Consider the following 22,550-nt stretch of genomic DNA (forward strand, 5'->3'; position numbering starts at 1 on the left):
ATCATAAGTAAAGAGCAGGTGAGAGTGCTCCTGACCAACTGGAAGGAATTAAAAAAAGCAGACTGAAGTTCATCCTAGGGTGCAGATGGAACTGGCTGAAGGAATATCACAGTTTCATAGTAGGGTCAGAAGGGATCTGAGCAGATCATCAAGTCCGACCTCCTGCCACAGGCAGGAAAGAGTACTGGTGTCAGACGACCCTGGCAAGATGTCTATCTAGCCTCCTCTTAAAGACCTGCAGGGTAGGAGTGAGGACCACTTCCCTTGGAAGTTGGTTCCAGACCCTAGCCGTCTTGACTGTAAAGTAGCGCCTCCCGATGTCTAGTCTGAATCTACCCTCTGCCAGCTTGTGACCGTTATTTCTAGTCACTCCTGGTAGTGCTCGGGGCCTTTATTTTGCAGAAAATGAGAGAACAACTTTTGGGACATTACAATAAAAAATTATTAAATGAATTAAAGGTTGGCATGGAATAATAAGGGTTCTTGCTATTTGGTAACTGGAAGAGAGTGTTATTTCTCCCACCTTTGAGCAGCTTTTGGTACCAATACCCACACATTTTCTTTGAAAGTAACTGAATGTGTTAGATTTTTCTTGGCTGCTGGATTTAAATGAAAAGAGGTTATCAAAGAACAAATTAATCTGTATGCATTCTAGTAGTAAAATATACATATGGGTTTCCCTCGCTTTATGCAGGTTCTGTATGTGCGAATTTGCTCTTATGCGATGACACTTTTTATACCCAAAATTCATTATATGCCAGGTAAATTCACTCTTATGCAATCAGCGTGGTAGAAGCCCGCAAGTTAGCTGCTTTGTGGGAGTGACACATGCCTGTGTGGATCTGTGCTCCTTACTCGCTGTCTGCGACACGTGTTTCTGTAGTTACCATCCCCATTATGATAGTGCCCTGTGCTTGTGTGTACTGTCTGCTATTGATGAATACCAATATTGTTTTGTAAAAGTGGTAGAAATGGGTCTGGGAATCAGTAAAGTTGAGGTCTTGGAATGTATCCCTATTTGTTACATTGTAAAATGGGTTCCCCATATGCAAATTCAGGTTATGAGCCGTTTTCCAGGAGCACATGTACAGTAGGGCTGAGAGAAGCTTCGGTTACCAATTCAATTCAGAGGAGATTTGGCCCAATTCAGCGACCAAACCTCCGAATCCAAATTGAATTGGGAGATCGCTAAAAAGGTTCAAATTGATTCAGAAAAGCTTTGGAGATTTGGTGATTCAGGCAGCCACAACTCTGCTGGTAAGTTGGCCGGGGTGGGGAAGAGTTGGAGGAGGGAACCATAGGGGGACCCCTACCAGGCCCTGCCCCCCTCCCACTCTCCCAGCCCTGTCAATGGCTGCCCTGCCTGGCCCCAGCATCCCAGCACTTTAAAAAAAACAAAAAAAACCCTTGCACTCACCAGCTGCTGCAGCAGTCGGTGGGGCTTGTGGCAGAGCCCCCCCATGCAGTAGGGGTTACCCCCCTGCCTGGCAGGAGCCAGTGAGTGCAGGGCTTTTGTTTGTTTATTTTTAAGTCCTGAGATACTGGGGCTGGGCGGGGCAGCCATTGACGGGGCTGGGAGAGCAGGCAGGAAATGGGGCCTGTTTGATTCAGAGATTTGGCCGAATCGATTCGGGACAGCGATTCGAATCACCAAATCAAATCACTGTCCCTTGTATCGGCCAAATTTAAAGTGAATACTAGCCACTTCACACAGGCCTAATGTACAGCATAAAGGAAGGGAAACCTGTATATTTGTTGCCTCTATCAAGAAAATGAGGCTGCTGCTCAAGTGTTTTCCTGAAATCTGACCTTGCATGTGCTCTGAATCAGGATTGGGCTCCTTTTTTTATGAAGAATATTGTTTTAAGATGGGTCTTCTGCCTTCTAGTATCACCCTCTCAAAGGGATTGATAGAAGATAATCTTTAGGTATTGGGACAATTATACCATTATTGGTTTGAATCCATATGCTTCTTAATTAGAACATAGAATTGAGGGGGGAAGTAGAAAAGTTTGTGTCTGTGAAAATGGGATATATTTTTAGCGACTTCAGTTAAGTAACCCATAGCATCTTTGATTAGAAACTCCACTTGTAACATGAGACTTTTTTTCCTGTAGTGACAGGAGGAAAAACTTGTCCCTGTTCAGTTGTTTGTTTTGGTTTTTTACCTGAAATATAAACTAAAGCCTATAACATCTAAGTGTCAAAGTGCTTGTTAATTTAATCTATTTTACCATTCACTCTTATAATGCATATACATATAGTTAGTTTTGTGGTAAAACTCACGGAGCAATTTAACTTTCTTGGATCACTGTTCAGTCCATTACTCCCAGTAACTGACACACATGGAGTACTAGACTACTTAATCATACTTTTTAGTTTTGTTTTCTTAAAACTTCCAGTAAAATACTGCCACATCATATTATATAGAAGATAATGGGTCTTCAGATGTGGAAAATTGAGATTTTTAAATCATTGTAGCACAATATGCACAGTCCTCTTTCCTACTGTAGTCTCTTAGTACATCCCTGAAGAAAGTGGCCTTTGTTTCAGCAGGGGAGGGAGAGCTGCTACAGTTGCATGAGAGTCCCCTTCATGTCTCCAGCCTGGCCATACCCCAGAAGAACTGAAAATCTCTTGAAGCTGACCACATTGTATTTCCTGTCTGTTTTGTTTTTTGTTGTTTGTTTTTTTTTAATAAGCCATGTGCTTTTTTAACTTAAACAGACTTGACTTAACTTATCCAGTACTTGCATTTGTATGGAATGTGTTGCGAATAGTTAGAACACCGATTAACTTGCAAGCGATGGATTTCAACAGCATTTTATACCATTGTTAGTTTTGGCTTCTTAAGTATTCTTTGTAAAAAGGAGAATGCCTGCTTGTTTTACTTAAATACTCAAGGAAATTGTGAGGCTGATCTAGGTAGATAGACAGAATCTGGTACAGTGTTTTTGCTTTCCAATTATATTCTCTCTGCTGTTAAATGTTAGGATTAGGGGTAGCAAACTTTCATAGTGCAGATGTTGATATTAAAGGCAAAAAAGATTCTGCATCTTTTTTGTTAAGTTTGGTTTCTGCTTACCTATTGCAGCACCAACTTTTTGTCTTTGTAACATTAAAAGGTTCAAAGATGCTGAATGGAGGGCCTGATTCTCAAGACACCAACCAGTTGCAACACAATGGAGACAGCACTGAGGAAAAGAGAGACAAGCATGAAGTCAGCACCAGGAAAAAGTGAGCATAGTTCTAATCTTAGAACGAAAGGGCTAAATCTTTTATGGTATGTGCACTCATTCACTATCTCTCTTCCCCCGAGATAACATTAAGCCAGCATCTCCATAAACTTTGAACAGCCTGAAGGACAGGTGAAAGTTCAGGCCACTTCTAGACCTTACATATTGGATCTCTGCTTTCACTGAACTCTGCATTAGCCAATGTGGAACCACCATTATTGGACCACTGGGTTTTATTTATTTTTTCTCAAACATAAGCCAATCTCTTGCGCTTTTAATTAAAAGAAAAAAAAATCCCATGCTTTGAAGTATTGGACAGCTAATTGGGGCTTTATTGTGTCAGGGTGGGCAATCTGCAGTATGTGTGCTGCAAGTAACACATCATAGAATCATAGGAAGTTAGGGTTGGAAGGGACCTCAGGAGGTCATCTAGTCCAAGTCCCTGCTCAAAGCAGAACCATTCCCAGCTAGATCATCCCAGCCAAAGCTCTGTGGCCAGAGAACCTCCAAGGATAGAGCTTACACAACCTCTCTGGGTAACCTGTCCCCAGTGTTTTACTACCCTCCTAGTGAGAATATTATTCCTAATGTCTAACCTAAACCTCCCTTGCTGCAACTTGAGATCGTTGCTCCTTGTTTTGTCATAAGCAGCCACTGTGTGGCACACAGCAGACTTGGGAGGAAACAAGGCAGCAAGAGACAGGGCAGAAAGCAGAGCAGCAACAGATCAGGCAAGGGAAGGGGTTTGGAGTGGTACTTGGGGAAGGTGTGGGGCTAGTTTGTGGCACACCTGCACCCATTGCATTATGTCATTGTGAAAAAACACCAACCTCTTAATCTATTTTACAATTTTCAATGTCTAGAGTATAGTTATTGGAAGATCATTCAGCCCTCTCCCCACCACTGCTGCAGGGAAAGCGGTGGCTGGGGAGGGAGGGAGGATGTAGTCTGACCCTCTGCTGCTTGACCCATCATCCCCCATTCCCTACTTGTGTCTCATTGCCCTTTTAAAACCCCAGCATGTGTGGTCAGCACGTTCCTGAAAATGAGCAAGTTTTGTTGCTAGATTTTTCTCTTGTAGATTCTTAGCTTTTGGTATCTGTCTCACCTGGTATAGTCCTGCTTTATGAATCTCTAGCTGAATATGTGGAGGGATTCCCTTCAGCCTACAGAGGAATGAAACTGGTCATTCTAGCAGCATGGGCCTGAACTTTAAACAGTCTGGTTAGGAGATGCTAGTGTTTGCTGTGTCAGCGTTCTAACACAATGTGGTTTAATAATCCAGATTTAAATAAACCAGACTTATTTGAACAAATATAGGCTCTTAAGGGGAGCTTTATTGTATTTAGCTTAAATCTCTTCTCAATTTGATCAATCCTGATTTAGTTTGGTTAAACCTAAATAAGTGTTTATGCAGCCCCAGTATTGAAGGCTAAACCAATTTCAATTTAAAGTTTTTACTATCTTTATTAAAAATGGTGAAACTCTCCTGTGGAGAAGGCCTTTGACCAAGGTGTCAAACTTGCTATATACTCCAGGCCAGATCTCAACCCAGGGCATGAGGAAGCAATGGCTTCATCTCCAATCCCAAGCTGGAGCATGCGGTGGTGCAGCAGTTCTTGCTCTGGTTGTGATGCAGAGCACATGGCAGTGATTGCCTTTACCACATGCACTGTTCTAGAGCTGTTGCTAGTGTTGCATGTTCCATGGCATGCCAGTGGCTCCAGCTCAGGCACGAGGGTGAGGGCTGGCAACATGTGGCCACAAAGTGCAGATGGGAGAAGCAACTGGAGAGCAATTAGGCTTTGTCAGCCCTCAGTTGCCCTTCTGCTGCCAGTTGGCAAGTCCACGAAGGCCCAAGGGCCCCCAGTTCTGTAGCAGGCAGTTTATCCCCAGCCATACTGGTTGTCCAGTGGGCCCAATACAGCCTGCAGAGCTGCTCTGTTTGACAACCCCTGTTTTCACACAATTGTTTGAATAAGACTCAAATATGTAAAGTCAAATTTCTTGTTTAAAAAAACACTGCTCCCCAGATTTAATACCCCCAAATCAGCCTTGAATTGGCAGCAATAAAATCTTTGCATCCAACAGGCTATGTATCGCCAGCATTTTTTTACATTAACAAAGAAAACAATTACATACATAATACCTAATAAAAGACATTCATCAACTACTAATTTTTCACCTAGTTTATTACCTAAACATTCTTTTGTAAACAGCTCAAGGAATGGGGCATGTCTGTCTGAGCATAAGAATGCATAAATTTTCTTTCTGAATTTACATTGAAATATAATGGATAGTGATACCAGTTTAAACAGTTAATTCCTTTAGAATGGAGCACTGACATATCAACCTATTTGGTGGCTGGAAATTGTGGTAGCATCTATTTTCATTCCCTTTGAAGCTGTGCTGTGTTAACAGCTTTAGAAAAGACAGTTGTTTTGTATAATTTTATATGCATGGATGCTTTGGAAAGATTATGAAGAAACCTTTAATTGGTTGATTATTTAGTTAGATTGCAAACATGTATATCTTGGAAAAGTTCTGGGTGCAATGAGTAATTCAATGGCAGTAGAGCAGTATTAAGTTACAACTATTAGAAGTTGTTTACTAAATAAGCATGTGCTCCCTACTGAAGTGGTCCGTTTTAAAAATAGGATCTAACATACTTTACTTATTTCTACAGGGAGAAATTTAAGTGTTCTTTGTGTAGGTAGTAGCATTAACCCTCACTGCTTTTATTCTTCTAGAACATCTGGTGAAGAAAGAGAGTCTGAGAAAACAGCAAAAGAATCCGCCTCTGAAAATAAATGATGCCACTGGAATTTTTTTTAAGTACAAATTACAGAGGATTGTTATGTTTTGCATTTAAAATCTATAGACTGCTGAAAGTTTTAAATAATTTTATAAGCATAGTATTTTAATGTTAAAAATTTTGTGGAATAAAGCCCCCTTTAATCTTGGTTTTAAAAGTATTTAAACATCCTTGCTGATAGTTTCGTCCAGTATTAACAGGCAATACACAGTTCAAGTGTGAAAAAATCCATTTAGGAAATGAATGCTTGTGTTACAGGAGTTAGAGCTGTAGTATATTTTTATCTGACTACTGTATGTTTGTCTTGTTGAAAAGAGTGACACTTCTTAAACTGCCCAAATGCTTTATTTGTATAAACCTAGTCTCTTCCTAAAATACTGACCTATTTGTGCATAGTTTTCAAAACAGATATTTGTCAGGGTGTCTTTTCACTGTGTTTTGTAGAATTGAAAGCAACACTTTTATAGCAGTTGAAATGTTAATGTCTGAGTATACTTAATCACTCATTTTTTAATACAGAGGTTTAGTTTTGTTCTTGCAAACTCATTGTGCCAATTTATGCTATGTGACTTTCCATAATATGCTTTTGGTATGATAGATGTCATACTAGGGGAAAAAAAACTGAACCAGTGTTTCCACAGAACCTACTGATGCACACTGATCAGAAAACAGTCTTGAACATTTCTAAAAATTAAAGAATTTCAACTGATACAGAAACACGTGGTTCTGCATATTTTGTGAGTTGTGTAAATGGACACCCATTCTTTTGGACTAATTTTGAAAATGAACCCAAAATTATATGAATAGTTTTGGTTTTTCAGTGTATTTTGTGAAACGTGTTCTTTGATTCTGATGCTAGATTTAGGTTATCTATGGTTGTCTATGGATTCATACCTAAGTATTGTTGCTAAGCATTGCATCAGATTTATAGTTATTTGTAGTTGGCCAAAAACTCAGGTGTACAGGGACTTCCTGTCTACAAAGTCCAGTTACTTGAATTGCTTTACACCATGTGCAATTGTGTTGGTTTTTTTCTACACTAAATGCTAATACAGAAATAAATGTAGAATTTGAAGGCAGCAGGTGGTGCCATTCCACCAAGAAGGCTAAAAGGAAGTAAGTTTGGATTTTCCATTAGTATCTTACAGACAGCAGTTTCTAGTACTGGGAAATTTAATTGTTTTACCATCTTGTAAGATTTCCCTGAAAACTTCAAAGACAATCTGCTCTCCCTCTTCTAGAGTTTAGAACAGGGTTGCCCAGCTTCGAAGCTCCCATGGGCCACACAAAGCATGGGCAGCACCAAAAGAGCTATGGGCCACTACGCTGAACATGCTCTCCCCTGCTGCATCAGCCCCTCTTCCCTCTCCAACCCCACGTGTGACCCACTTACCCTCAGCTCCCTGGACTATACCACACTACATTCCCCCCACTACCCCCAACTAGGGCAGGGTGTAGCAGACAGAGGCTGGAGAGACTGGCTGAGTGGAACAGTGGCTGGGGTGAGAGCCTGGGGGCCATAATTTTAACTTCTTGGGGGCCTTCAGTTAGACAGTCATGGTTTATAACAGTGGTTTTCAACCTCTACTCATTTTGTGGACCCCCCAAAAAATGTTAAATGGGATTGTGGGCCTCTGGAAATTCCAAAAGGAAGTGCATTTTGAATTGTAAATGTGGATATGCACATACTTTCGATTGATCATGGTCATCTTTCATGGACCCCTTAGACAGTCTGCAGACCCACAGGGGTCCACGCACCACAGATTGAAAACTACTTGTTTAGAAAAAGATAAATTAGAACTTGGGTTCTAATTAGGACATGGGTGACCTGAACTTTCCAGATATCTGCTGGGAAGAACAGTCAGCCAGGTCTGACCACTCACATAAGTTCCTAGCCAAAATACAGGACCTCCATCTAACCCAGGAGGTGCATAGCCCCACCAGGGGAGACACCTTGTTGGACCTGGTGCTGGCCACAGGCGACAACCTCATGAGGGGGCTGCGGGTGCTCAACCACCTGGGTGACAGCGATCATCGCCTGCTAGAATTCACCATCCAGTGCGGGGTGTCAAAGGCCTGCAGCAAGACAGCAGCCCTGGACTTCAGTGAGGTAAGGAGAATAGTTGGGGAGGTACTGAGGTCCCGGAGGGGAGGGGAGGGGAGGCAGGTGTCCAGGAAGAGTGGTCGTTCCTTAAGGAGACGATCCTCCAAGCCCAAAGAGAGGTAATCCCCAACATGGATCAAAGGGGGCAAAAGGGCACAAAAGCCCCCATGGCTCACCAAAAGCATACGGGAATGGCTCCTAGCTAAAAGGGAGCCGTACACCCAATGGAAGGGAGGGGCCATCACCAGAGAGTTCTATACCTCAGTTGCTCGGGGCAGTCAGGAAGGCCAAGGCAGAGATGGAACTGGGACTAGCTACCTGGATCAAGGACAAGAAGTCTTTTTTTAAATACATACGGGGCAAAAAGAAGGTACCGGGTAACGTGGGGCCTCTGCAAGACATGCTAGGAAATCTGGTTGTCACACAAGATGACAAGGCTAACCTATTTAACAACTTCTTTGCCTCCATTTTCCTGAGCAGGGACCAGACCAGCCCCCCACCCCCAGACCTCCTCAGGCCCCAGGGGAGGCGCACCCAGGCCTAGGGTCAGTGAGGATCTAGTCAGGGAACTTCTGGAGGGACTGGACATGTTTAAATCAGCTGGTCGTGATGATTCCACCCCAGAGTGCTGAGGGAATTGGCAGAGGTCATTGCGCGACCCCTGGCACGGCTTTACGAACACTCGCGGTGCTCTGGCGTGGTGCCGGAGGACTGGAAAAGGGCCAGTGTGGTCCCCATTATCAAAAAAGGGAGGAAGGAGGACCCAGGAAACCATAGGCCAGTCAGTCTTACCTCTATCCTGGGTAAGCTTTTTGAAAGAATTATCCTGGCGTATGTCCACGAGGGGCCAGCAGCGGAGGTTATGCTTAGCCTCAACACACCTGACAATCAACACACCTATTAGAGGAAGGTCCTGTCAGACCAACCTGGTGGCCTTCTATGACCAGGTCACAAAATCCTTAGACATGGGTAGCAGTGGGCATAGTCTTTCTGGACTTTAGGAAGGCTTTCAACACTGTCTCTCACCCCATTCTCATTAAAAAATTAGGGGACTGTGGTGTCGACACCTACACAGTCAAATGGGTCACTAACTGGCTGGAGGGCCGCACCCAGAGTGGTGGTGGATGGGTTGTTTTCAACCTGGAGGGATGTGGGCAGTAGGGTCCCCCAGGGCTCGGTCCTTGAACCTGTGCTGTTCATCTTCATCAGTGACGAGGGGGGTAAAAAAGACCCTGTTCAAATTTGCTGATGACACTTAAGATGTGGGGGGATGTGGGCACGCTAGAAGGGAGGAATAGGCTGCAATTGGACCTAGACAGGTTACAGGGGTGGGTGGATGAGAACAGGATGGGTTTCAGCACTGACATGTGCAAGGTACTGCACTTGGGGAGGAAGAACCAGCAGCATACCTACAGGCTGGGGAACTCCCTTCTTGTCAGTGCAGAGGCAGAAAAGGATCTTGGAGTCATTATTGATGCCAACATGAACATGGGCCAACAGGGTGGGGACGCGGTTAGGAAGGCCAACTACACCTTGTCATGCATCCACAGATGCACCTCGAGCAGGTCCAAGGAGGTGATCCTCCCCCTCTATGCGGAACTGGTCAGGCCGCAGTTGGAGTACTGCATCCAGTTCTGGGCACCGCACTTCAGGAGGGATGTGGACAACATGGAGAGGGTCCAGAGGAGGGTCACCTGCATGAGCAGGGGTCAGCAGGGCAGGCCCTACAAGGAGAGGCTAAGGGACCTGAACCTGTTCAGCCTCCACAAGAGAAGGCTGAGGGGGGATCTAGTGGCCTGTTACAAACTAGTCAGGGGGGGACCAGCAGGCACTGGGGGAGTCCCTGTTCCCCTGAACACTACCAGGAGTGACTAGAAATAACGGTCACAAGCTGGCAGAGGGTAGATTCAGACTAGACATCAGGAGGCGCTACTTCACAGTCAGTGCGGCTAGGATCTGGAACCAACTTCCAAGAGAAGTGGTGCTGGCTCCTACCCTGGGGGTCTTTAAGAGGAGGTTAGATGAACACCTTGCTGGGGTCATTTGGCCCCAGTACTCTTTCCTGCCATGGCAGGGGGTCGGACTTGATGGTCTGCTCCAGTCCCTTCCAACCCTACCAACTATGAAACTTCACTGCAAACACGTGGTCTTAGGCAAATAGAGTTTGGGAAGGCTATTTATTGTGCAATGTCATGTTTTCTTTACATTTTTGGTAGCATGGAAGTTGCATTATTGATGCTAACTTCTAACTTCACATTTGCTAACGTAATATGAATGTTTATCTGGTATAAACTGTCATGACCCAAAAGGCATGATTGTGTGTGTGCTTCGGCACCAGAATTATCCCCGCCAAGTTGCAGAGCATTGCACGGGAGAGTTTCCTGTAGCAGAGGAAACCCCGGTGCAGGGACCAGTTTCCCGCCTTTTCTGCAGCTTCTTTTGCAGGGTGCATTGCTCATGTTGCAAGAGGAATGCACGGTGCAAAAGAGTTCCTGCCACTGGGATGCAAATTTGTTCCCCGTGATTGGCCAGTGCTAAATTATTTTCACGTGTCGGCTAGCGATTGGCCTGGTAGCCGTATAAAAAGCTTGAGCGGTTTCCGCCCAAGCCGAAGAGGACTCCACATCCATCTCGTGGGGACTCTGGGTACACGGCAGGGTAATAGAAACCCTGTGTGAGATCCAGAGGAGCGTGGCGGCCTGATCCACCGCCCACCTCTTCCCGTCTTCGAACGCAACTTTTATAAGACGTACTTACGATTCCTATTTTGGTGGCTCGTTCACCCAGAGCATCCGGAGCTCTGCCCCGTGGAGCCTAGCAACCTCCACGAGACCGTCTGTGTTGTCTGTCTGTAACTGCAACTTAATCAAGCTTTCCAGCCTACACCACTGCCATCTCGGTGTAAGTAAATAATCTTTTAAACTACCGCTACGCGTCCGTGCCTAGTTCCAGCTTGAAGGCCTTCCCTCTCCGCCTCGGCGTGCCCAGGCTGCTGGCCACAGCCCGCGTGCAGCGCGAAAAGGGCTCGGGTCGCTCCCGGCCCGCACATAAACATCATTGGTTGCCAAAACAAACTTAATGCTCTAACTAGCGGCATTGCTTACGTTGATAGTTACCAATACTATGGATACATCAGGAATATGGAATAACTGTATTCTTTAGTACTGGTCTTTGTCAGTGACAGATGAGGCAATCCCATGGAGGGGTTTTTTTGTACTAACCCTGAATCTCTTGCTGTGTCCTCAGACTAGTCTGTGATGGGATTCCTACATTACTGCATGCCTTTTTTGTTTTAACACGGCAATAGACTTAAAATTTACAATCAAGAGATTGAGGTCGGACAGTAGGATGTTTGCTATCTCCATCACTGAAAGTTTTTAAGAACATGCAAGACCATAATTAGGAATGGTCTAGGCATTGGGTGATCCTGTCTTTCAGCACTGATCCACTGAAGTGTATTGCCTTGAGATAAACTTGTGTTGGCTATTATCCAACTCCCATTCACACAACACTGGAGGGGCAAGGAGGGAGACTGCTCATGGGTGGGGGGCAGGTGGGTGCTCGGTTGTTGCCAACACAAGCTAGGAAAGTAGTGGGCAGATGTATCTAGTTTGAGCTGTAGCTGTAACTCCTGAATTGCTAAACCAATCATTCCTTGTAGCTTAATACAAGCTTCAGGGTTTTGCGGTGTGGATTCCTTCATCGGATCCAGTCCTCCCTAGGGACAAGGCTGTGGAGCTAACCCAAATTGATGTTTCAGTAGATGAGTTTGTAGAGGAAACTGATGGACCAAGTAGCAAATCACCAGGGTCTAATGGCATTCACCCTAGAGTCCTGAAAGAGCTTAGATTGGAAACTGCCAAACTCCCTAACTGTAGTATGTAACCTATCACTATAAAGAGCCTCAGTACCAGAGGACTGGAGGGTTGCCAAGGTGACTCAACTATTTTTAAAAGGCTCTAAAGGAGACCCAACAAACTAATATGCTGGTAAATCTAACTTCTGTTCCTGGAAAACTGGTAGAAACAATAAAAGAATTGTTGAGCACATGAATGAACATGACTTCCTGAGGAGGAATCAGCATGGTTCTGTCCAAGGGAAATCATGCTTCACCAACCTATCAAGCAGGTAGATCAGGGTGATGCAGTTGACAGTATATCTGAGCTTCTAAAAAGCTTTTAACAACATCCCCCATAAAGGCCCTTAATGAAGTTGGGAAGTCATGGTATTACAGCAATGATGCCCAACCATGTTGCCCCATAGGCAAGTACCTAGTCAGATCTGGCGCATAGGGCCGGCATAGTAGGGGCCCAATCCACATAGGACTCAGGAATTTGGCAGTGGGTGAGGGGTGGCAGTATTAACTGCTACTGCTTTTTGCCACCAGGTTTCCCAGCCTGTAGAGAGGCCCACAGGCCAGGAGGTTGACCACTCCTGGATTACAGGGAAGATCTACTTCTGGATTAGAAATTGATTTAATGATAGAAAACTGAGTCAGTGGTAAAGACCAAGGCAGACTGAGGAACTACAGAAGGATCTTAAACTACTGAGTTAACAGGCAACTAATTGGCAGATGAAATATAATGTAGGTAAGTGTAAGAAGTGATGCACATGGGCAAAAATTACTCAAACTATACGTACATTATGGTGGGCTCTACTTTGACTGTTACCACACAGAAAAGAGAGAGAGCTGGGAGTCATTGTGGACAGTTCGCTAAAAATATCAGCTCAATGTTCAGCAGCCATCAAAAAGGCAAACAATGTTAGGAATTATTAAGGGAATTGTGAACAAAACAAGAAGTTTCATTCATTGTGCCCCTTTTTAAATCCATGGTGTGTTCATACCTTGAAAATTGCCCCAGTTTTGGTCCCCACATCTTAAAAAGGACATAGAGGAATGGAGAAGGTACAGAGAAAGGCAACAAGAATGATTAGCAGTATGGAGAGGCTTCCATATGAGGAGAGACTAAAGAGGCTAGGCCTATTCAGTTTGCAGAAGAGGTGCCTGAGGAGGGACATAAGGGTTTACAAAATACTAAATGGTGAAGAAAGTAAATAAGGATTTTTTTTTCCTGACTCAGCAGGTTGTGGTGAAAAGGGTTCTCACAAATGTGGTGATCACTTCAGCATCCACACCACTGATCTCTGCAATTTGTTATGGTTTCTGAAATTAGAATGCTGTTTTTGCCCACCTTATTAAGGCTATAATGTCTTGCATAGGAGAAGTGATAAATCCAATTGGAAGAGGTGCAAGCAGAGGAAATGGAAGAGGTGCAAGCAGAGGAAATGGAAGAGGCCTTTGGGTAAATCAGGGCTTCACTGATTGCACTCTCATTACCATTATGGTCTAAACAGAAAAAGTGTCCTCTGAGTGAAAGTCAGTGTTGCTGACTGAAATGGTCTGTGCCATTCCACTAGCTTACTCTGGCTATTAGTTTACCTAAATTCAGGGTTTATTTTTCCTGTTACGTACATTTTTCATCCGTATCCAGCTGCATCCATATCCTCAGCCAAGACTTTGTTCAGCACTAGGATGCTGATGATGCAGATATACCAATGGAGGCCAATCCTTTTTGGCAGGCGCACCACAACTTAAGACCTGCCTCTTCCTCAGTTCCTTTCCCCTGCCCGGTGTGCCAGAGTTCTCTCTGCTCCCTGCTAGGTCTCCACACACAGCAGCTGCACACACCACTTGTGGCACGTGCCACTGGTTAGCCACCCTTGAGATACACTCGTGTTACATAAATATTCTTAAACCTTCCGTCACTTATTTTAATTTGGTATTTGTGGAGCAGAGTGCTATGCTTTGGGCAACACAGTAGCCATGAACTCACATGGTGTTCTGCCAAGAACTAGACACGGTTCTCAACAATACATCTCATTGAATCTGGTCATTTGTTACCCAACACTGAACTGCCACTGCTCTGAGAACGGCTTAACACAAGGGTGGCCAACCTGTGGCACAAGCAGCCTCTATGTACAGCATGTGACAGACTGGAGAGGAGTTTGGCAGCAGCAGATCAGGCAGGGAGCAGAGAGCCAAGTGCTGCATCAGGTAAGGGAGGGAACTGGAGCAGTATTTGCAGAGGGGGCAGGGTTTAAACTTGTGCCACATCTGCCAAAAAGCTCCCACTGGTTTAACCAACAGTGGTGGAGCATGGAAAATCCAGTGAAAAAACAATTTTCAGTATTTCAACCAGATGTAGCACGATCCAAACCACTGATATACATGAAATATTAAATTAGCTTTTTACAAACTTTGTGTCACTTTTAACATTTTAAATGCTCTAATCACAAGACTGTGTGGTGTTGTAGCTTTTCCTGGGGTATAGGCAGAAAGTTTCAAAATCATTACTGCAATTCTAGTGCATTTTGTAAAGAAGGCACTTCTTTACACTGAAGTACTGATTAAATTTTAACTCTTAGTGTTTGCTGACTGCACTTAACCTCTTACTTTGCTTACATCTAAACATTAAGTTTCTACATTATTTGATTGTCCTGCAAATCAAAGGCCTGAAAATTAGGTTCTAATTCACACCCAAGATTAGTCCCATGAGAGCTTACTGATTCCTTCAGATACCAGTAAACGATACAGATATCTCTGCTTGTACTCTTACATAACTATTTTGCTCAGAATTTTAGTTTTGTTAGTAGCGTTTACTTTTTTTTTTTCTTTATGCCTTAACATTGAGACTAGGTAAGAAAGTTATCTGAACGCTGGAAAACATGTAGTGTGCTTTCTCTCTGAAGTCCTTTTCTTCCCCACTTTAATAGAAAACGTCTTGTACATAGTATCCAGGGGAAGCCTCCAATTTTTTTTACTAATCAGAGACTTGGACTTAACTCATTCAGCAGATCTTTCTAGTTTAACTCAAGATCTAGAAGACAAATCCATAAAGACACTAACTGGAAAGTGTTCTTTACTTGAAGGAAACTACAATCAATTGCTGGCCTCCATCCCACAAACTATTCCACACAATTGTATCCATATGTAAGCCAAGTATAACTGGTCAAGCAACGATAATGCTAAGCCATTCACTGCATTGCAGTATCATGTCAGATGGAGAAAGTTTCCTGAAAGGCAGCCCAGAACCCAAGCACAGAATTTAGGAATAGTGTCAACACCCACTCTCTATCATATAGCTATATACTAAAATCCATTTAAAGTAACCACTTGAAAGATAAAACCATTATAGGAAGAAGTTTTAGTACACATCAAAATATCCACAAAGGGAATTCTTTCCTTTAGACAAACAGTAAAATATACACAAACCATTTCCATTCATGGTGTTGATACAAGCAATTAAACTTCATGGTAGAACAAATGCAGAGAGAGACACTTACCTTTGCATACTTCACTTAAAAAAAATAAAGTGTAGTTGCATATGAAAATAAAATTAAATTAAGTGAATCTTATTCACAGCTATTAAAACCACCACTCTGCCAAGTAGATTTAATGCTGAGTGCTGGTAGAATTCAAATTCAGTACATTCAGCATTCCGGTTATCTCCAGAGGTAGCCTTGTGCGAAAGTATTACAACAGTTAAATATAAAGGGGACATAAAAAAGGTTGTGGTGCTATTTCTGCAACAAAGAAAATGTTCACATTCACCTTAGCAACCACAAAAAGTAGCCCTGACCAAGCATTTGCATAATACCCACAATGTTTTGTTGCCTAGGACAGCAGAGGGGTTTTCTATTTGGCTGTTTGGGGATTTTTGAATAAATAGAAATTTTTATAATAGACTTATTTTTGTCTGAATTGTTTCTGCAAACACCTTTTTGACCAATAAGAGATGCATTATATTCTTCAAGTACCCGAGATGGGGCTCGTTTTCAGTTTTGGTAAGAAAAAACACCACCCAGGTAACTTATGTTCATGTCACTATCCACCAGCCACCAGGTCATTCCAAGGTTTTAGGAAAACTTAAACTAGCTCCATATCCATTATCTGCTCTCCAGTTCAACTTGCTGCCATACAGTATACAATCTATTTCCACTTAACTGTTTGAACACTTCTATCCCGATGTACTGTTAGCTTTACAAATATGGAGAGATTCTATTCCACTCCACCAGTTAACCATTCCTGGATCTTTTTAAAACCAGGGTGGCTCAGTAGCCATAAAGGGACCAAGACAACCTTGAAAATTAATACTTCTTGATAATGATAATGATAAATTAATACTCCTTGATAATTAATTAATCATGCAGTGCAGCATGCATGACCCTCTTTTCCCCCCCTCATATCCCAAGTTTTTATACCATACATTACAATTGCATGCATATATGTCCTTTCCCTTGAATCTCTGGCTGCCATTTACACTAGCAAACTAAATCTTCATTCAAATGGACAAGAACCAGTAAAAGCTGAACAATGCACTGTAGAAACACTACATATGTATATCTGCTATATATCCATATACTTTGGATATGGATGTACCCTGGGTACTGATCCCATGGTTTTAAGTGCAAACTCCTTTCAGCAGAGTCCAGGAAAATTGTGGAGCAAAAAGTTCAACCTTCTATCTGTCCTCCAACAAATGGCATCAATTCCTAAATCCTTATCACAAAATGGAAGGCAGGAATCAAAGCATAATTAATGCAAGAGATTCCCACTGCAATTGAATCCAAGATTAGCTTCATTACAGGTTACACCTTACTTTCAAAATCAAGTTTACTAGAATTCAGGCAGCTGAACAATACCAAGAGGTATTTTGCAATGCAAGGGATGCTCCTGTGGTGTAATCTCAGGCATGCCCAGGCAGTGTGAGAAAGCAATGTTTCCTGCTCATGTTACTTGTTACTTTGGCTGTGTACATGGCACTAAAATAAAGGAGAAACTTGGAAATTAGTTAGGTTTCCTTAGAGCATGAAATAACATTCTATTTCACCATAGCACTAACCAAAGGCAAACAATTATTAATGAGGAGATGCTAAGCCTACTGTAATGCTGCTGGATTTTGCTTCACTGTCTTAGATTCCTATTCTGCACTTCTCCAAGTGGTATCATTTATGCAGCATGATGGGGATGAAGACTTAGTTAATCAAATGCTTTGAAGTGAAGCGCTTTCAAAGTCTCAGGTTAGGAGTTACGTTAAGCACCAAATCTGCTTTCCCTTAAAGGAAAATTGTTGTAATAGATGAAAGGTAAGCTCACTCTATACACTTTCTAGTGATCCCTATGAGTATAGCTACCCTCACCTACCATTTTAAATACCAACTACACTTCCTAGCAGGAACTGAAGGGCTGAAACAAGGTAAGCTTCTGTGCGTCCAAAAGCAGGTGCCTTAAATTCAATTTTTTCTAGACCTCCACACTTGCATTTTTCATTCTAGTTTTTCTTATAAATGCCTAATTAAATAGTTACTGGCTACAAGCACTAAGTTAGCTTCATTTCATTCCAGCATTACTCTGCTGTTCTCAATGAAAAATCAGGCAGGGAGTATAAGGTGATCTTTGCTCATTGATCATTGTGGGGCATTAAAAAGACTCTGAAGCTGTGATCATTTAAATGCCAAGAGCATTTAACAAGTAGCCAAAACACAAGTACACAGCTCGTGTCATAGACACTTAATTATGAGTGGACAGCTGGATCTAATACTGATTTGACTCCAAGGACTCATTCAAAAGAAAACACTAAACCAAAACTAGACCCAGACACACTGTGACAGCTCTTGGGACTTAAAAAGTTAAACTGTAGCTTTTAAAACTCCTTTATTACATCTTTTTTTTTTTTTTTGCCATGTGTAGCATCTGAGTCACATTATTTGGTATGCAATGGGGCCAGAGAACACCAACTCTTCATCTCTCCAACAGAAATTTGCATGGATAGATTCAGTTCTCTCACATAAGAGTTCTAGGTTGTACCTTTTGGCATCATCAAATACATGTGAGTATGGCCCTAACAAGGCTGTTTTAAGCTATACAAGTTTGATGGTGTCTTTTTCCACATCTCAGAGCTCTTCTGTTCCTTCTAGTAGACAACCATACTGATTATCCTTTTAGTATTCAGCATTATAAGCTATCACACAACCAAGCAGTAGGCTCAAAAGTGATACCAGCTGTCTTGATCACAGCTGCAATACTGAAGAGGACTGTAAAGCCAGTATGTCAGGAGAAAGCAGCCAAGTAAAAGGGGGTTGGGGAAGGTAAAGAAAAGTATTCTAACAAATAATGAGGGAAACATTTGGCATTGCAGTAAGAATCATTCTAAGGGGGATTTTTGGAAATGCTTTCATAGAGTACATGAGCTGTAGATCTACCTGCTGTTCTCTAGGGCACAAATACTTTTAAAAAGTGTTCTACTTATACCTTGATGAACCATGTGAGCCTGATGAAGGGCACTTGAGCCCGAAAGCTTGCAGAAAAAGATTTTTTTTTTTTTTACAATTTCTCAGTTGGTCTAATAAAAGGTATCATTTTGGAACCAAGAGTGGTAGGTTTTTGCACTTCTTTTTGTCTCAGACCTCATGGCTACCACATACATCCCTACCTGTATCTTTTGCCTTCTAGATTTAATTTCTAGATACCAGTCATACCTATACTCCTACACCTGAAAAGCTTTAAAAGGGTGGCTGTGCTGGAACACTGAATCAATTCCCCATTGGCAACTGGGGCCTCTTTTCTTCAGGCTTGCTGTCCATGACTGGCATTTCCCTAATACCTAAACTATAATCTAAGCTAAGACCTGTTTGTATTAGGTGGATCACTGCTTGAATGCTCCAAAAAATTCCTGAGGGGTGTAAAAAAATATACCATGAAACTCACCACCTTCCCATCTGAGTGCCAAAAGCATTTCCTCTGACCCAGTCTTCAAAGGGAGGACATACAATAGAGGTGACAAGATTTTGAAAAAGCAAAACAAAACCCCACAGATCTTTCTTCCTGGGACAAAGAACCACCTACTCATTTACTACACCCTGCAAGGCAAATACCACAGCAGTGTGTGCCACAGGGCCCCTAACAAACTAACTTTTTGAAAGACAATGGGTTTTCTTTTAAATTTACATGAGAAAAGCAGTTCATGGTATCACTACAACTAACCAGCCAAGATCTGCTTTGGTGAATTCTCCAGAATTCTAGATCAGTTAAGAAACGAGTCACGAGATCTAAGCTACTGGGAGGATGCAAAACATCTCAGCAAGCAGAGGTACTCTCACTCAGAATCATAGAAAATAAAGGTTGGAAGGGACCTCAGGAGGTCATCTAGTCCAACCCCCTGCTCAAAGCAGGGCCATCCCCAACTAGCTCATCCCAGCCAAAGCTTTGTCTAGCCAGGTTCTGAAAACCTCCAAGGATGGAGATTCTACCACCTGTCTGGGTGACCTGTTCCAGTGCTTCACCACCTTCCTAGTGAGAAAATTCTTCCTAATATCTAACTTCCCTTGCTGCAACTTGAGATGGTTGCTCCTTGTTCTGCCATCTGCCACCACTGAGAACAGTCTAGCTCCATCCTCTTTCAAACTTCCCTTCAGTTCCCTCAGTCTTTACTCATAAGTCATGTCCCCCAGCACCATTTTTATCGCTCTCTGCTGGACTCTCTCCAATTGGTCCACATCCTTTCTGTAGTGGGGGGCCCAAAACTGAACACAATACTCCAGATGCGGCCTCACTAGCGCTGAATAGAGGGGGAAGAATCACTTCTCTGGACCTACTGGCAACACTCCTACCAATGCAGCCCAGTATGCTATTAGTCTTCTTGACAACAAGGGCACACTGCTGGCTCATATTCAGCTTATTGTCCCCTGCAACTCCCAGGTCCTTTTCTGCAGAGCTGTTGCCTGGCCAGTCAGCCCCCAGCCTGTACTGGTGCATGGGATCAACTTCTGTTAATATTGGTACATAGGATTAACTTCTATTAATTATTAAACAGAATAAATACTAGAGAGGTAACTTTTAATAATTCCACAGTGCTTTATAAAGAGAATTCAAGCACCATTTAAAAATACTTGCAATGCATAATGCCCATTTTTAAATCATTTATGCCCCACACACACCACTTTTGAAACACAGACCACAGATCAGTAACTGTACAGTTCACGAACACCTCTTCCCTCACAGAGAGAAAACTGAAAGGACAATGTATGGCAAATGACAAGTAACCCCTGCTTGAAGAAAACACCTAAAAATGAATAACTGTTCTCTCTAGTTTCTTAACGCATACTCTCCTTCAACTGATCTGGGTACCTACCGTCAGCTCTGAGGCAAAAAACACTATGGCCAGAATTTTCAAATCAGGATGCTTTCAAAAAAATGTATTTGCATTTGCAAATCAAACTGTCCTTTTCAAAATTACCCCACCAAGACACAAGCCAAGCAGCATTGGAAGGATTGCTGATTGTAACAACCAAACAGCCATAGCAGTAGATCCACTGATCCAGGTCACTGAATTCATCCTGGTGAAGGCCAGCCTTAGTTGAAAGTCCCAGGATCAACGTAAGGGTAAGCAAGGAACTCTCCCAGTTTGTTGCCTTCTGCATCATAATGGAGCATTCGGAAACAAACATCACAGAAGAAGCAGGGGTCCTCTGGAGCAAGACTGTCCTCATTGGTCACCCATCTGTAGGTTTCAAAGTACAGGTGTTTCATATTACTGGTTTCATATCTAGTAGGTATAGGAAACACACCCAAGAAAAAACTATTCTTAGACAGATTGCATTTAATACCTATAAATACAGGGATGTATAAAACACACAGTAATCAACTAGCTAATTTAATTATCACTGCCATCATCTTCATGCCACTCCTAGAGGCAAAGCTCTTCTCCAAAGACAGGTTTCCCAAACACCCACTCACCAGCCACATTCTGCAGCAACATGTAGTAGGGATTTCTTGGGTCTATCCTGCTATTAGCACAACTCTGGTTATTCAGATTATAATATGAAACTCCCGTTTCCTGCCAAACAACTTAAGGAACACCAGTTAAAGCTCCATTTTCCCCTATTCCCCAGGCTATGCCTTAGACAAGTGGTCCTCAAACTTTTTAGATTTAGGGCACCCCTCCATAACTTTTTTTAATTTACTGTCACCCCAGTTGAAAACCACTGTTATACTGCTTCAGCTTAGCTTAATAATTCTCAACTGGGGCCATGCCACCACTGCTGCCAGGTAAAAGTGCCCCATGTGCCTCATGCATAGTCAGACTGAGACAGGAACACCCAATAGTCCCCCCCCCCCCCCCCCCCCCCACCAACCCCCCCCCGACCCAAAAAAAACATATTCAGACTGAGACAGGAACCCCCAATAGTCCCCCCCCCCCCCACCCAATTGAGAACCACTGCTTTAGACAAAAAATAGATTCCTGAGTAATCTGAACAGCCTGAGCAACCACCAAATTAATTCAGAAAACTGACAAATAACTGAGCAGGGAGATACAATTACATGAAAAACGGCCTGATCACAGGCACTGGTATTTAATGTTGCTCTTAAAGAGTTGAAGGCTTTCCCCCAGTGTTATTAGCATGAAGATTTAGTAGGTTCTAAGCTGTCTTACTATTACACAGAGGCATTAGTAAGTTTTCATTATTGTTTGTTAATTAAAAAGCAGAGTTTGCAACAATTTTAATTACTGTCTGATCACTTCTGAATTTGTTTCAACTCAGGAGCACACACACACACACACACACACACACACACACCCCCCTTTCTTTTAAATCATAGGCTGAAATGAGTCAGGCAAAACAGAAGATTACCAAGGGAGGGTATTAGTTACAGGAGAAGTTGACACCACTGGCACTGTCAGAGTAAAGTGGGGGAAGCTGACTAATAATTTTCTTTATGATAGTCTTTAAATGCCCCAACAAATCAAGTCCCCTGCTATTTCAGCATAGAACAGAACATGCACAATATGCACTCAGAGCAGCTCTGGTCAACCATGATTCGACATCTCCCACCTAAGTGCTAGTCCTGGATTTAAACTTAATGTCACTGGAGACTATCACCTTTGACACTGCCTTCCCCATCCTTCCATCCTGAATGGAAGGGATGGAGACGTGCAGCTGAGGGTAGAGGGGAAGGGACAGGGTGCCAAGTGTGCAGGGGATGGTGGATGGGCTTCTTAACTGATTTGGGGCTTAAAAATAAATAAATACATACATAAATAAATAAATGAGATGCTGCTGCTCATGTGATATGGTCTGCCTGTCTGGGAGGAGGGGGACCTGGGAGCTGCATTGCAGTCCCCCCTGCGGTGCACCCTATCTTCACAAAATCCTGGATCACCCATGGGCATCTCACATGATTATAAGCCCTATTTTCAAAATGGCATCTAGGGAGCTCAACTAAAAATGCTGGGATGGACTGTCCCAACAAGATGGATGCTGGCATTCCATCCTAAGTGAGCTTAAATCAAATCCCTCAATATATAAGAGCACAGTTCTTGTGCCAGAGTGGGAA

The 22,550-nt window shown here is 42.9% G+C and overlaps 2 protein-coding genes across 7 annotated transcripts in view; one reads left to right on the forward strand and one right to left on the reverse strand.

The window, feature by feature from the left end:
* The window catches only part of PSIP1 (PC4 and SFRS1 interacting protein 1), a 49,398-nt gene extending 42,630 nt beyond the window's left edge, over positions 1–6,768 (forward strand). For both annotated transcript variants that reach the window (XM_006021336.3, XM_006021338.3), the window contains 2 exons: positions 3,126–3,237; positions 5,987–6,768. In XM_006021336.3, the coding sequence (XP_006021398.1) occupies positions 3,126–3,237; positions 5,987–6,050 (176 nt within the window). In that variant the 3' untranslated portion in view covers positions 6,051–6,768. The remainder of the gene's footprint in view (positions 1–3,125; positions 3,238–5,986) is intronic.
* Positions 1–22,550, reverse strand: part of SNAPC3 (small nuclear RNA activating complex polypeptide 3) — a 50,394-nt gene that overhangs the window by 5,007 nt on the left and 22,837 nt on the right. For 2 of the 5 annotated variants that reach the window (XM_025201262.1, XM_025201261.1), the window contains exon 9: positions 19,855–20,760. The exons of 1 other annotated variant lie outside the window; for it this stretch is intronic. In XM_025201262.1, the coding sequence (XP_025057047.1) occupies positions 20,568–20,760 (193 nt within the window). In that variant the 3' untranslated portion in view covers positions 19,855–20,567. Of the gene's footprint in view, positions 1–3,085; positions 3,195–19,854; positions 20,761–22,550 lie in introns of those variants that run through there. 2 more of the 5 variants (XR_003093496.1, XM_025201264.1) reach the window with 2 other exon arrangements.

This window comes from Alligator sinensis, unplaced genomic scaffold (assembly GCF_000455745.1).
Source record: "Alligator sinensis unplaced genomic scaffold, ASM45574v1 scaffold917_1, whole genome shotgun sequence".
Lineage (NCBI taxonomy): Eukaryota > Metazoa > Chordata > Crocodylia > Alligatoridae > Alligator > Alligator sinensis.